This window comes from Humulus lupulus, chromosome 3 (genome assembly GCF_963169125.1).
Source record: "Humulus lupulus chromosome 3, drHumLupu1.1, whole genome shotgun sequence".
Taxonomy (NCBI): domain Eukaryota; kingdom Viridiplantae; phylum Streptophyta; class Magnoliopsida; order Rosales; family Cannabaceae; genus Humulus; species Humulus lupulus.
Genome location: NC_084795.1, coordinates 40591429 through 40603763, shown reverse-complemented (window position 1 = coordinate 40603763; position 12335 = coordinate 40591429). Strand labels below are relative to the sequence as shown.

Below are 12335 nucleotides of genomic sequence, written 5' to 3'. Positions count from 1 at the left end.
GACCCTACCAAATTGAATTCATTATTCGACCTGGTGTTTATAAACTAGTGAGATTAAATGGAGAATTGGTACCACCAGCTTGGAAATGTGAATATCTATGTCTTATTATCAATAATTTAGGAATGATGTTTATTCAGTTGTAACCAAGCTTGTACTTAATTCTTACTTTTCATCAATAAAGCACTAATTTTTACTCAAATTTAGTATATTTTTATTGTTATACTTTTTGCAAGCTTTCAAAATTCAAAAGGCGAACATTCTCCAATTTATAAAGGGGTGTGCTATATGTCAACAAAACAAATACCTCACCACTAACCCGGTCGACCTCTTACAGCCTATTCCTCTACCTGCACAAGTGTGGGATGACATCACCATGGACTTCATAGAAGGCTTTCCCAAATCAAACAGGTGGGACACCATATTGGTTGTGGTAGATAGGCTCTCCAAGTATGCCCATTTTTTTAAACTCCGGCATCCCTTCACAGCCAAAACAGTAGCTGAGAATTTTCTGGGCCTCTCGAAGTGCTTCCAAATTGTAAATGTTTAATATCGTCAATAAAGTGATTTTCTTGTGGGAGTTCATTTATTGTGTGGAAATTCAGATAGATAAATTCTTACCTAGAAAGAATCTATCACAACATCATTGATGGACACCAAAATCTAGATGTTGTAACTGTTATAGACAACTCTTGCAGCTGGTTCATTAAGGAAGAATCAACTTTAACTCCAATCCAAGTATGCTGATAAATTCAGATTTATTGAAGTAAATTTTAGCAATATTGTTAGTTTCAAACATAGAAATACCATATATTTTTGTACTCTCTGTTCTAACTTGACATTATGGTCATGTATTCAAAATTTAGTTTGGTCTTTATAACTTGTCTGTTGCAAAGGAACATGTCATGTTTCATATACTTTTGTTCTGTGACTGAAGATTTAATTTGATGTTTCATGTTTCATGTACAATTATTTTCTTTGTTAATATTTTATAAAATTTAGAAGAGTTTGAATATCTTACATATTCATCCATAGTGAAGTAGGTTCTGAGATTTTTGTATGCTACGGTGATAACGGAAGGTTGAGAACTTGTGTGTCTTAGTGAAGTAGGTTCTGAGAAATTTATGCATTGTGGTGACATAAGGTTGAAAATTTGTGTGTTGTTTGATTGTTTTAATTGATATTGACATATGGTTAGGTCAATAAAATAGGGGAAATGTTGTCCGATGTTTTATAGATCTAGTTATCATTTTTTTAAAGTTTTGCATGCATCATTATTTTGATATATTTTATAATGTGGATGTAATGTAGGTTAAATCAAACTATAAGTATGTCTACCCAAGATGTTACCGAGTCTAATTGTGTGGATGATGTTGATTTTATTCCTTCAACAAATATACAAGAAGTGCAATCTCTTGATAATAGAAGTGATGGAAATGAGAGAAGAGGTATAAAAAGAAAGAAAACATCTCCTTCATCGGATCATTTTACATTGCAAAAGATTGATGGTAAAATAAAAGCAGTTTGCAATCACTGTGGGAGAAAATTAGTGGGAGAGAGTAGTAAGGGGACTAAACACTTACTTCTTCACATGGAAAGATGTCCAGTAAGACAGAAAAAACTTGCCAAGAATTCTAATGCAAATCCCTCAGTTACCTTCAATCTTGATCCTAGACTAGGAAGAAAAAAGTTGGCTAAAATGATCATTCTACATGAGTACCCTTTGTCGATGGAAGAGCATAGTGGTTTTATAGGCTATTCGAATACTATTTCAACTATGTTTCAAATGGTGTCAAGGAATACAATTAGGTTTGACATTTTGAAAATATATAAGATTAAGAAAGAAAAATTTAGAGAAGTTTTGGAGAAAAATAAAAGTAGAATAGCCTTAACCACTGATATGTGGACTGCCAATCATCAAAAGAGGGGATATATGGTTGTGACAGCTCACTTTATTGATGACTCTTGGAAGTTTCATAGTCAGATTATAAGCTTTTGATATGTGCCATGCCCACATGATTCTCCAACACTTGCGATAACTCTAAGTTCTTGCATGTCTGAATAGAATATTTAACACAAGATTAGTACAGCAACTGTAGATAATTGTACTGTGAACGATGCAATGATTCCACTTTTGAAGGAACAATTTGATTCTAAGTGTTTCCTTTTAAATGGAAAGCTACTCTATATGCGTTTTTGTGCGCATATTTTGAATCTAATTGTTAAGGATGGCTTGTCTGTTATTGGTGATAGCGTTGACAAGATTCGAGATAGTGTTGCTTATTAGTCAGGCACACCAAAGAGGTATGAAAAATTTGAGGACACGACTCGTCTTCTCGGAGTGACATGTACTAAAAAATTTTCCTAGAATTCAATGTACCTAAGGACAGGCCGGAAATGATGAACCTACCGGAATCTGGGAATTCCCCAGATTCTAGTCACAGGCCCATAAACGCCGAATCAACATAGAAACTTTTGAGGGCCATTTTGAAACACCCTAATATCGAAGTGTGCCTAAAACGACTCGTGAGAACAAGAAACAGACCCTCAAATGCAATATCACTGGCATTCCTAAACAGATATAAAAAAATCCTCAAGCATAAACAAAAACAGAAAAGCAGGTCAAAAGCACTTACTCGAGATGAAACGAGTCCTGACCCTAAAATATTGTTATCCATCTGCCCAAAAGTAGGACGATCCACGCCAATCGTCCAGAGCTTTCGAAAAAGTTGTTGAAGATAAGGGTGAGGAAGAAGAGAAGTTTCTGTGAGGGTTTTGGCTTTCGTATGGTTACAGTGTGAGTTTGAGGAGATTTTTTCTGGGTTTTATACCCAATAAAGCGTAGGGGGAAGCCATTTCCCAATGACCATCGGATCGCTTACCTCGATAAGGCCATGAGGGCAATCCAATGGTCGGGGTTCAAAAGGTGCGGATCGTGATCATTGCTTCTTTTGGAAAAGACGCTTCGGGTACGGAGTGGACATTTTGGATCGTGGAGTTGACCCCTAATTAAATGCATGGATTGATGGGCCCAGCAATGGGGCATTGACACGTTGGTTGGCTTTTTAGAGTGACGTCAAGGGAAAGCTCACACGTTTTTTCCCACCAATTTTTCAAATCACTCCTTTTAATTTAAGTCTCCACTGCCCAAGGGCGAGTAGAGAGTTGGGTGGCAAATGTTGTCTGTATTTTTGCCTTTGACACGTGGCAACTGACAATGGCTTGCTCGGACGATCATAAACGTCTTCGTTGTATGTTACTCCCCAAGGGTTCTATTCAGAGCAAAGATCCTCTTAGGTGAGGTCGCATGTATTCGCCAGTTAGTAGGTCGTGGATACCTTAAAGGTAGATTTCCCTTCGAGGCTTGCCCTCAGAGCTGAAGGTTCTCCAGCTTAGGAAATTTGGGCAAGTGCTCTCCTCCCCCAGTCATCTCCCAAGTCCGAGGTTTCGGTTCTCGGACCTAAGATGAGGCGCCAAGTGTCAGCCAGTGCGAGTTTGCAGCACTAGAGGATCGTCTAACAATTTTTTTGGGCGATATGTCAATAGTGTTGTCGAGCGTACGACTTGACAATTTGTACTTCCACTGCATCGTCTGACATGGAGATGCGTACAGCACGTCCTGACAATACCTGGGGGCATGTTCCTCCTAACGTAGGTACCTTTCTGCAGTGGGCCCTACAAATCTCGCCTGGGTCGTGGTCTCTATTCAATGAAACCCAATGCATTAAATGGGTATTAATTCCCCAATAATGGGAAGAATGTGTATTAATGATGGATGACTAGTATTAATTATCCCAGCATCTATAAATAGGGTTGGAAGGCTCATTGTAAAAGGTTCGGTTTTTTATAGAGAAAACATCTTGTACTTAGAGCAATCTATACACTGCCTGAGAATACATCATTGGAACTTGTCACAACAAGCTTCCAATCCTCATAATACCAGACACTCGTGGACTAGGGTTACATTATAACCTGAACAACATAAAAATCCTTATGTTCCTGTTCTTTATTTCTTTAATCTCTTGTTTTAAGGTTGATAGCGAAAAATGCAGTCAACAATAACATTTTGTCCTTATTTTTTTATATAAATAATTTTTAAATTATAAATTTAAAAGCAAGCTAGTTTCTACTAATAATATGTGCATCAAAATTAGAGATTTTTTCTTAAATACACATTTTTTTTATTTTTTTACGGCTCCTATTTTTTTCTTAAAAAATACGCACTTATGTAATGCCCCGGAATCCCTAATATGGTTTAATGGATGGACTAGTAGGCCGGGAGGGCCATAACTATTTAATTATGCCATTAAATGAATTGATGCATGTTTATGAGAATTATATTATAATATGATGTTAAATGCATGCATGTGGGTCCACATTTATTTACAGGGGTGTTTTGGTAATTTGGCTGTTGAGGGCATAATTGTATATTTGTTTGCATGTCAATGATATATTGTGAGGCCACATTATAATGTAGATTGGTTTGAGTTATTCGGCATGAGACGATCTTTAAATATAATTTATCGGTTTGGTCATAACAAGCTTAAGCTCGGGGCTCAGGGTGAGTCTCGGGGTTTTTTTAATGATTAGAGCGTTACCAGGAATTATAGGGTAACGAGATCTGAATTATTGGTGTTTGAGATTAGCGAGATTAGCGGGAATTGGAGAGCGTTAATTATAACTAACGGTATAGGTTGGAAAGAACAATTTTGCCCTTGGGAAGGCTTTAGAAACCTTAAGTGACCTAGGGGCATTTAGGTCATTTGGTTTTGATTTATATGAAACCTTAGTTGGCTGTAGAAAAACAGAACAAAACAGAGCAAGGTTTTTCTCCTTCCCGTACATCATTCCCTATCATTTCACCTTGGGAGTTTTGAGCTCAAAGTGAGGATTCAAGCTAGGAAATCAAGGGTTTGAGTTCATAGAGTTGGTTCAGCCATTGAAGGGGATTTAATCTCAAGTTTGAGGTGAGTTTCAGCCATGAGTTTTCTGGTTTTACTCTATTTTCCTTTAGTTTTCAGCCTATGATTTTGTTGAGGATAGCTTGGATTAATAGAAGTTTTGATTGATGTTTAACTTGGGTTTTGATGAGGGTTTGGTATAGATGATGTTTAGGGGTTGGATTGAGTGTTTGGATGAGGTTTGGGACTAGTTTGAAGGTTTGGCTTCAAGGAAAAACGCAGGGGAAGAAAGCTGGTGCTTGCTAGTTTGTGTAAAGGGTCACGGCATGGCTATGGTGAGTCGTGGCCTATGTTGGTTTCTGGGGTGGAAATGCCTCTGTCAGAGAGGTGAGCCACGGCCCATGGAGGCATTTTTGGCCAGAAATGGGTTTTTAGCTTGGGGATTCAAGCCTTAGGCCTCGGGATCAATCCTACTACCCGGTTTAGTAGGATTCGATGTCTCGGAGGCTAGGTTTTGGTTTGAGAACCCTTTGTTATCATTTTCATTGATGAATCCTATATTTTGGTTATGACCAGGTAATCGCCAAGGAATTAAAATATTGATCGTTCTCAAGGGTCGTTCTTATATTAATTTTCACTCGAACCAGAGGTAAGAAAATAGTGTATGAATACAGTTGCACCCTGTATATGTATATGACATGCTTGATTTGTTATTGAGGCATGTTGGTTGGTAAATGTGGACATGGATTGCATATTAAAGGCTAGAGAATGTTACTTACTTGTTTCTGGCACTGACTAGTCAGGGACACTGACCTAAGGGTCAGAAATGGCATAGCGTCATGAACGTCGAGCCAAATGAAGATTAGATCTAATCGATATCAGCATTGAATGGCTCTATGGCATTAATGCTAGACCGACCCTAAGGTCGATGAACTTATAAGCACTTGGCTAGTCTAAGACTAGTCACTGAGAGCCAGGGCATAAGGCCCAGGTGACTGCTTGTCACGTGGCTAGGGAACGATGTTCCATAGATATGACTCTAGAGTCATGAGGAAGGTTATGTTGGTGACTAATCACCATGCACCTGCCCTGTTAAAGCTAGTGAAATGTTCACTTATCTGATTAGCCCTGGTGATCCTATCGTCACATGGCTAAAGGGAGCTGTCCCCATATTTGTGACTTTTGCGACTGTCACCTATTCGTTTAAACTGAAAGTCTTGAATAATTGTTACGATCATTGTTGATATTATATCATGTTATATTGTGTTTTCTTGCTGGGCCTTGGCTCATGGGTGCTATGTGGTGCAGGTAAAGGGAAAGAGAAGCTCACCCAACCTTGAGTGGAGAGCTTAGGTGGTGTTGTGTACATATGCAGCCGCTTGACCACCACGGCCAAGGAGTTCTTAGAGGGACTAGGGGGTTTACCCTATTTTTGCCGCTTAGGTCGGCGGGGATTGTAAATTTGAAACAGTAGCGGCCATTTTGTACTATAAACAACCTGTAAACGTTTTGAATGGCTCATGAGCAGTTTATATACTTAATGAAATTTATCCTTTCCTCTTTATTGGTTTTTTTTCACCTTAGCCTGTTAATAACACTTAGATCATGTTTTTAACCAAAGGACTCGGGTAGCGGGTCAAATTTTCGGTTCACTGTTCACCGTAACTGTTCTGGGGTAACCAGGGTGTTACAACTTAAGTTTTCAAAAATATGATTTTTAAAGTTTCATAATTACGAAAATATGGTTTTTAGGATAAACAACTTGAAAATAACTCACTAGACTAACTAAACATCAACAAAAAAAAAACCTAAAAACAACGTGAAAACACAAAAAAAAAAAAACAACACAAAAAAAGATAAAACCCGTAAAATTGAAGAAAAAAAGTGTTTGACCGTAAAAATTTAATTTTTTAGCAAAAATTAGTATTTTATGTAAAAAAAAAATTAATTATGCATCAAAATATTATACGATCATTGGCACTGTTTTTAAAACAATAGATCATAATTGTGATTGATTAAAATAAATTGAGGTGTAAGATGTTGTAATGTGTTGGTGTATATATCATTATTCCTTCTACTATATACTATTTCCAATTCCCAACTTTTTGTATAGGTTGAATAAATTCACATTCTCCTGATTGTTTCTTTCTCAAATCTGAAAAAATTACTCAAATTCTCTCTCTTGACGTCGCTCCAGTTGGGTCCTCTCGCCAATCACTTTCCCATGTTCTATACCCTTCTCGCTATCAGGTATCTTTTGCTACTCTCTCTCTCTCTCTCTCTCACATATTTGGTTTTCGAAGAAATTTTAGACTTGTTGTGAGGTTATACACTTTTGAAAATGAAATCCTGATTAGTGATTAGCATCTATACAAAAAATGAAGTCAATTTTTGGTAGAGTTGGTTTCTCACAGGTTTCTTTGGTGATGAATGATTTTATTATTTATTTGCTCTGAAATTTGTTATCAATGACAATCAAAATAATCCTAATATAGTGTGTGTGTGTAGTTTTTTTTATATGGTTTCACACACACAGAGAGGCTTTTTAATCATTCTTGTAACTTTTTAATTTTTTATGCAAGATGAGAGATTATGAAGCTTTTTGGTCTAACCCTCTTTTTCAATTCATAAATATTCAACTGATTGCAATACCATATGAATGATGTGTTAATGGAAAATGTAGGTTTACAACCAATAAAGAAATGTAAGCGACTATTACCAAATTGAATGCTAAAAATTGTCTACACCTACTCACTTGTATTGAATTATCTTTCATTAAATCAAATCCAAATAAGTGAATTCAAATAGGTTTAAAAAGTTTTCGTCTGAATTTTGAGCTTTGACTTTGATTTGGCTGTTGAGTATTTAGGTATTGTTCCTCTAATGGTGTGTGAAAATAACAACTATTGAGCCAACAATAACTCAGACCAAGAGAAAATCTTCTGGTGCTTCTACTACCAGTGCTAGGATTCAAAGTTTAGCTCCTTCATCATTTAAGAAAAGGGGTGTAAAGTACCCCTTTTTTAGATATGGACTTCCAATGATCTCTCTCACCGTGTTTGGAGCTGTTGGCCTTGCTCATCTTATACAAGGCAGGTCAGTGTCACTACTCTTGAGTTTGAAAATTTCGAACAAGGCAGATAATGCCATCATAAAGAATTATGTTCACGTTTTTTGTGTGCACGCTTTTATTACCCATGAATGGTAGGTCTAGTAGTTAAGGTCCATGGTTTACTCATAAGATTTGGTGTTCAATTTCTCATGGGTACACATCTAGCAATATTACTTTTCTGTATTAAGATTGTAGGGTTTAAGGGAATGGTTCATCATCTGAAGGTCAAAATAACTGTTAGCAGTTGTCATTGCATTATTCTAGTGAACTGTGATGGCATATTTTATCTACCAAAAGGTCTGATCTTCGGGTCATGGTGCCAAACTAACTTTGAGTTATCTGGGTACATCAGCATCCATTTGTAGTCCTTTAAAATTAGCACAAAGAAAGAATTTTAACCATTAAAAAAATGAGATACTTATATGATCGTTTTGATATTACCTTATTTCGGATGTCATTGTGTCATTCATTAATAAAGTGGTGGGATTCATTAATAAAGGATATTGCAAAGGTGAAAGATGATCAGGAATTGGATATTATTGAAACCAGAAAAGCACTGTCCAGAACAGGACCTGCATATAAGCCAAAACAGATTTCTTTGGAAGAGGAGCTTAAGGTGCACAAGTCTCTTCTCTTGCTTGTGCATTTTGAATTTCAAATGATATCATGATGAGTATATTTTCAGCTGACTTGGCTGCCTATGTTTATAGGCTTTGCAAGAGAAGGTTGACATAAACAACTACGAGTACAAGAAAATTCCTCGGCCAAATGAAGGCAAGTTGCACTAGTTTGTACTTTTACCAATTTATCAATCAATGGAAAACTCTTAGGATTTGTCCTTCATCTTGAAGTCTTGTAGCGACTCCCCAACCTTGACCTCTTTTTGCAGCAAAAGCTATACAAATATTTATGCTCTGACTTAGTTGATTATTGTAGCTACTGACTCTCACTTAAGCAATAGTAGTTTTTCCCACAACAAAGCAAAGATCCTCCAAATAGAATTATCAATTTGCTTGGAGAATATCTTTATACTTTGCTGGAATCAAATTCCTTGTACGCTGCCTCAAATAATTAAGCATGATTTTAATATAATGCATTGAGAATGTTGAAACTTTTCTTTTCTGCGAAAAAAAGTGTTGGCACTTTTGACATGTTCACGTTCTCTCCTTAAAACTTAATTTTTTTAGTGCCCACATCTTAGATATATTTACTGCCATGTTCCAATTTGTTTTGACTTTCACCTTGAGCTCCGTCAAATAGAATTCCTCCTTCGTTTCTCAAAGTTTATTTTACATTAAGCGAATAAGTACATGTACCTTATTATTTCAGTAAGGCATGGTGTAATATGAAAGAACGTCAAATTTCTTCAACAAGATTTCTTATACATTAACTTATGAATAGGCTAAAAATTTCTCTTCAGGAAAGAAAGACTAGATGGTGTTGCCTGTTGGACTTGTATCTGTCGTCGCTCCTTCAAATCTAAAACGACAAAGTTTTTTGGTTAAATTTTTGCTCACAATGTTCTTGATCATATCCTTCATTTAAACATGATGGACAGACAATAGTTGATAATTATTAGTTAGAATATTTGTTTTAATCAATCAGTTTGTTTATATGAGTTTTCCCATGAATGAATCTTTAAAGTTCTGATGCACACTAAAGTATGAAACATGGCTTGAAAAACCAATCTTATCTGTCTAAAAAGTGGAATCATGTTAACCCTGTTTCATGTCATGGTCTTTTACTTGATAGTATCCATTGTTACCGTCATTATGTCCTCTTTTCCCCTACTTTTTTTCTCTTTACAAATAATTTAAATCCTTTATTTTTGCCTTGCAAAAAATAAGTGTTCATTATCCATCTTGATTATTCATGAATGATAAGCTTAGATTAACTCAAATGACCTTGTTATCTATAGTTGATAGTTCATTGAGGCAAGATAGATATACACCTTTGATCACAAGTCTATAGTATATAGTATCACTTCTGCAGTATAATAATAATTGAAAGAACTAAAAGAGACATGGAGAGAGTAAAAATGAACTCAACTTGCAAAACTTTGCCAGAAAAAAAAAAAGAATAGAGAGCAGGTAGATTATACATATCAGGTGATGAGTCCAACCTAACCATCTTCACTAAATACCAAACTTTATACCCATTTTCCCACAGATTAATACTCATATCTCTTTATATACACCACCCCCAACACAATTAATTAAAACCCAAAAAGAAAAAACAGAACTTAAGAAAACCCTACTGAGTGTGCCTCTCTTTTGTTTTACTCCCCAATATATAATATCTTTCACCATTTTCTTACTCCTTATTCATTTACACATTACAAGGCAAGAGCAAAATGAAATCCCAATAAACCTTTCCCCAAACATCTCCTTCAACTTCTCTCTCTCTCTCTCTTAACATATCCCCAAATTTCAAAAAATTCTTCAAAAAATAAAAATGCACCAAGAAAAAGCTATTGAAAAAGACTTTCAGTTATTGGTCCCACACACAACAACTACCTTGGTTTGGGTTGTGATCCATGGGACCATAACGTTTGGATAAGCCTTTCAGCCAAAATACTACCGAGCAACATTGCCTGAGACCTTGTAAGCATCTCTACCATGGGTGGTGTCTGGTAAGCCTGAACAAGGCTCGACTCGTCCGTCGAGTCACCCCTCGCTGTTGCCTGCTGCCACAAGTGGGAGCTCATCCTCGACAGGATATAGGCCCTGCTAGATGCCTCTTAGACGTGTCGGCTTGCCATTCTCTCTTGCATTTCCTTGAGCTCGGCGTCTAGTGTCACGCACAGCCAGTCATGAGACTTGGTCGAGATGGTCTCTGCAAGTACTTTCCGGTAGCCCTCTAGTATCAAAACCGCGCCAATCAAGTCCCCTTGCTCGGTAATGGCCCGAGCCTGTGCCATTGCCACCACGGCTCGCAACCTATTCTGTTGCCTGTCTACCTCTATTAACATTACCACGGTGGCTCCTCGCTCGACTATCTCAGGCCTCTCATTCCTCACTCTCCAACGTCGCCATTTCCTTAGTGATTAGATCATTGTACGCACACTTCACCTTTAACATTGATGTTCTATCACCACAATACTCAGCCGAGACGTGAACAGAGACCAGAAAGTCCCTTTCCTCATCCGCGTACAAGTCGCCTACGTTGACGAACCCGCTTCGTCCATCAACGGCAACCTAGCTCGGGTAGCTCCCTGTCTTAACCAACCCGACTCGTACCATCAAATTCAAACACTCAACGGCCACTTGAAGTTCCTGCGCCACAACACTCAAAAGTCTGCCAATGCATTGTGCGAAAGCGTCCTGGATCACAGCCTCAGTCTCTATGAATGAGAAAGTCCCACCGAAGTTCTCTGAAATCCAATGCATGGATTGATAATTGTAAAACAATATTATGAGCATTAAATCCATAAATCAGATTCAAAACAACATTACATGCTCATACAACAATCCAGGAACACATTTTATTTAGAGCATTGAATTGAATATATAGAGATGAAACATACCTGACATTGAGTCTCCAATGTTCATCCTTGAATCTCTCACGATCTACACAAAAAAAATTTAGAAAAGCAATGCAAGAGAGAACTTATGGAGAGCAACCCTTACCACAATCACATGCGTATATCCACCCAACAACATATATGTTCTATATATATGTCTCGTATGCCTTCTTACCCTAAGGGGTATATTGGGCCTATTGGGCTTATATTATTAGATATGGTGGACTATGGTTTAATGGGCCAACCTATAGTCTGTAGGGTGCTACCATGTGCCTCAATTGCAATTAGATTAATATTAACCATCTCATTATGGTCTTTAACTATTCGTAGGCACTCTAGAAAATGATTGTGATAATGGAATTATGTTTGTAATTATATTAGTCCATATAAAATTCTAACATTCTCCCACTTGGACAATATAATCAAACCACCATAATATTGTCTAACACATATATGGCAATCAAATAAATCATACATAATATTATACTGATAGGATACAAATATTACATATGACTTGGCCCTGTAGACATTTAAATATCATAACAACCATTAACTATCAAACCAAACATGCATGAGGTACAATTGATTGAGACTATGCGCATTCATCTTCTTTTGTACCTGTCACTTCGTTGAACAATAGTATATACATATATAAACATATATACATAATAGCAACAAGAAGAAGTGCCTTAAATTATCATTATGCATGTTCAAAATAAAACACAAGCTATAAGCAATCCATACAAAATACTAGCATGCTCAATACATAAATAACAAAACTCCCACTGAGCTCAACAAGCTA

The 12335-nt window shown here is 36.8% G+C and overlaps 1 protein-coding gene across 1 annotated transcript; it reads left to right on the top strand.

The window, feature by feature from the left end:
- The first annotated feature begins 1327 nt into the window (after positions 1-1327).
- LOC133823997 (zinc finger BED domain-containing protein DAYSLEEPER-like) lies at positions 1328-1996 on the top strand. The gene has a single exon (XM_062256857.1). It carries the CDS (start codon positions 1328-1330, stop codon positions 1994-1996), a length of 669 nt encoding a protein of 222 aa, XP_062112841.1.
- Positions 1997-12335: the final 10339 nt, after the last annotated feature.